At 51.7% G+C, this 3870-nt stretch overlaps 1 protein-coding gene across 2 annotated transcripts in view; it reads right to left on the bottom strand.

Annotated features, from left to right (window-relative positions):
• RGS9 (regulator of G protein signaling 9) overlaps positions 1–2120 on the bottom strand; it is a 65253-nt gene extending 63133 nt beyond the window's left edge. For both annotated transcript variants that reach the window (XM_059379121.1, XM_059379122.1), the window contains exon 1: positions 1920–2120. In XM_059379121.1, coding sequence (XP_059235104.1) covers positions 1920–1976 — 57 coding nt within the window. In that variant the 5' untranslated portion in view covers positions 1977–2120. The remainder of the gene's footprint in view (positions 1–1919) is intronic.
• Positions 2121–3870: the final 1750 nt, after the last annotated feature.

Here is a 3870-nt window from a genome sequence, read left to right as displayed (position 1 = left end):
AAAAAAAAAAATTTTAAAAAAAAAAAAAAAAAAAAAAAAAGACTGGCTCTGGGGAGCTCTGGGACCTGACTGGGGACCTGAGAGTGCACAGACAGGCAGGTCCCTCCCCACAAGGCAAAGGGAAAGAGCAGTCCTGGGGGTGTGGGCAGAGTCTGTGGGCAGCGAAGGAAGCGGCTCGGCTCGGCTCCAGGGGTGGGGGAGAACCAGCCTTCACAGCGGAGGAGGGGGAAGTTGGCAGGTGAGAAGGAGAGAACCAGCTTTCCCAGGAGAGGAGCCTGAGGTATGAAAGGGCGCAGAGTTCCTAGAAAGGTAGGGAGGACCTTGACGACTGTGGCTGCTTGATTTTGTTTCCCTGGAGGGCAGGGCAGGTCGGTGGGAGGGAAAGAGAGACAGGTCAAAGCAGGATCCTGAATGCCTGGGCTGAGCGGGTTGTACTTGATCCTGGGACCATGGGAAGCCAGCGGAGGGTTTTAGGCTGAGGAGATCACCGTTAGCTTAAGAAAGAAAAACCAATGTGTTTATGAGGCATACTGCGGAGATGGACAGGCTGGAGGCTGCGGAGGGAGGCTGGAAACCAAGACACCAGCCAGAAAACCCAGCAAAGAGAGGAAAATCTACCAGATAACAGTCATGATGGAAAAGAGTGTCAAGGTTCAGAAAACAGAATGTCTCCAGACCGTTGCTCTCTGAGCCTCCAAGCCAGAGCTGCCCTGTCTGGGAGACAAAGGCAGTCCCGGGGGATCCTAGAAGATGATTTATGGCTTTCGGATATCAGCCTTAAGGGGTTTCTTCTGCTTTTAGGAAGAAGTTTGCAATACAGGCTCTAAGGATTCTTTTCCTGAATGACCCTCACACCTCAGCCACCTGGAATGTTCACGAGCTTCTAGAAGTAGGTGGTCCACGTGAAACCAACTATCTCCATCGTGCCTGGGGCTGTCCAGGTGTTAGCACTGAAAGTCCTGGTCAAATCAGGACACTTGGTCCCCAACTACACCAGTCTGCTGAGCTTCAAGGGCTCAAGACAGGGCTCTTAATTGTCACAAAGCATTCAGCTAATTCTACTCAACAAGATAAGCCGGAAAAGGGGGACACCGCACTGTAAGAAATGGCTGCAGATGGGGTGAAGGCTGGGCAAGTGACCTGGGGCCTAATCCTTTGTCCATCTCCTCTGACGCTGGTTACCTCAAAAGCCCAGAACAAAAAAAAGAGCCAGTCGGAACCCAACACATCACCCCACAAGGTACATGCCACATCCCAAGTGTCCACGGGCTAGATACCCTGTGCCTGGCCACTTGGTCTGAGAAAACCTTTGCAATGGAAGGGAAAGGCTCTGACTTCTGCTGCCAACACAGACAGACCCGAGATACACAAATACACACACTTGAATGAGGGCTCTAGGGGCTCTGGGAGCGGGGTGTCCCTTTATCCTACAAATCGCACCATTTTTGTGGTCCGTGTGTACACACCACACACACTCCGACTTAAAAATACTGCAACTGGGGATAAGAAAAATAGCAAAAATGTCAATGCAACATCTGGGAACCTTATGATAATATCAGGATTCTGTCTGTAATCTGACACAGCCTTGGCTGAACTGCCTTGTGGCACCTTCCTCTCTAGAGTAACAGGTTGTTTTCCAGCTTCCAGTGGACCATCGCCCCTGGCTTCAGATTCTCCGCTACAAACAGGTTAGGTGGAAACCTAATCATTATAGTCTTTAACACACACACACACACACACACACACACACACACACACGGCAACTAAGTCATTTAATAACACCAAGCAGCACCGACGGACCACAGGGATGCCCTCCACTCCGGCCACAAGCCCCGCGCCTCGCCAGCATCTCTGCGGACACTTCCCAGAGTTGGGACCCCGCGCACCTCCCAGGGCCCAGGGCACCGGACCGCGCTCACCTTCTGCAGAAATGCCATCCTCGGCCTGTACTGTTGGCCTTGGTGTCGGATCGTCATCCTGGACCCTGGATGAAGGCACCACCAGAAGCCGAGCGGAGCGCAGGAGAGGAAGCCCCCGGCCAAGGCGCCCGCGTGCTCCGCACACGCCCTGGCGTCCGGGGGGAGGAGGGCGGCCGGGAGCGCGGGGCGGGGGCGGCTGCTGCCCGCGGCGCCCCTTTACTCTGCCTTGGCCCCCGCCCCGGGAAAGCCGCTGGAATCCGCGCCAGCCAATCAGCGCGCCGCGCCGCGGGCTCATTAGCATGCCCTGCGCTGGCGCCCACCTGCCGCCAGGGGGCGGTGTCTGGTCCCAGCGGGACCCCGCAGAGCCTCGGGTGAGATCCGCGTGGGTCTGGCCCGGGAGAGTGGGAGGATCTGTCGCAAAGAGCAGCCTTTTCACCTGGGCCAGAAGTGAGTTATATGCAGAAATGAGACAAAGAGGCCTTACTAATGAGCGTGGGGGGAAAAATGGCCTTTCCCATCCTAGCTCTGCCACTTGGGCAAGTTTCTTAAATTCTAAGCCTTGGTTTCCTTACCTGAAAGGTAAAAATGAAACGCGGGATGGTCCTATCCAACGGACGGGCTGCTATATCATGTAATGGGGGAAATGTGTAACACAGTGCTTGGTCCGCAACAAATGTTTAGCAGTGTTTACGGAAGCAAATTGTGAGTGGCTTGGTGAGGTGTTGGTTAAAGAAAGAGGGGAAGGGGAGAAGGAAAGGAAGGAACACAACACTGACTCAAGGTTGCAAACAATTTCAAGGGCTTCATGGCTGGTCCCCTCTGAGAGGGGTCCACAACTCCCTTTTGCTTTAGAAAATCCAGGACCCAACAGGTGTCCATTCATGCAGAAGACCAGCGATCTTACAAGGCAAACCAGGCCACTGGGAACTATGTTCCTAGTGTGAACTACAAACCAATATCCGTATCCAAATAGGACTTTTTTTTTTAATGGAGTGTCTTTGGGGCTTGGACTTACACAGAACACACACTGGGATATGCTGGAGCAGAGGAACTATGAGTTTCCTTCCACCTTCAACGTTCCTTGATTCTATAAACCCAAAACAGAAAGGAGAAAAGTGGCTTTCCCACAATCAAGGAGGAGAAAACTTAAATTTTTCAGGAACAAAAACAGGAAAAACACATGAGCTCTTGCTCAGTAATCCGATAGCCGAAACCCCGTAATGTGTGCCGGTGTCTCCTCCTTCACTTCTATCAGACCCTGCTCACCAAGCAACCTTACTTTGGTGGGACTCACCCTCCCGTAGCTCACTGGACCAGGGATGCTGAGGATGAGAACCGCCAGCCACTCCCTGTTCAGGCTGTGGCCATGCTATGGATCTGAAAAGCTTAAAGGAGCTTGCTAGATTATTACTTTCACAAATGTCAGCTTGAGCCAGACAGAGGTAAAGACACAACCAGAGGAAGTTGAGGCCAAGTGCAAGATGACGTTACAAGGAAAACAGAAATGAAAGTTGAGCCGAGGAAGCCCATTGGAAAAAGAAGCAAAGAAACTAAATAGGCTGAATGCAGAGAAGGGGCTGTGAGGCCAACCAAGAAGTCCCCAGAGCTCACCTGGCTCCCTGCCTTTCCAAGAGCATGTGCCATCTCCACAAATCCTCCCAAGGATCTTGAGTCTTTGTTTCTTGCTACCGAAGGGGCTTAACGCATAATGTAGTGTCAAGACTTTAGTGACAGCGTCCTGAAAAATAGAACTGATTTAATTCACCTACTCATTTAAACAACAGACTATTGCATGCCACGCATTGTGCTAGGGCAGAATATGACCCAGTTCCTGTCTTGAGGAGCTCACAGCTCCAAGGGGGAGAAGAATACTTGAACAAAACTGTGTTATAAACTGAATGTATATATCATGGAGATCCCATCAATAGAACACAGAACTCTGTAGAAGAGT

This window comes from Mustela nigripes, chromosome 16, assembly GCF_022355385.1.
Source record: "Mustela nigripes isolate SB6536 chromosome 16, MUSNIG.SB6536, whole genome shotgun sequence".
Taxonomy (NCBI): Eukaryota; Metazoa; Chordata; class Mammalia; order Carnivora; family Mustelidae; genus Mustela; species Mustela nigripes.
The sequence above is the reverse complement of the archived record's forward strand: the minus strand, read 5'-3'. Positions and strand labels throughout refer to the sequence as shown.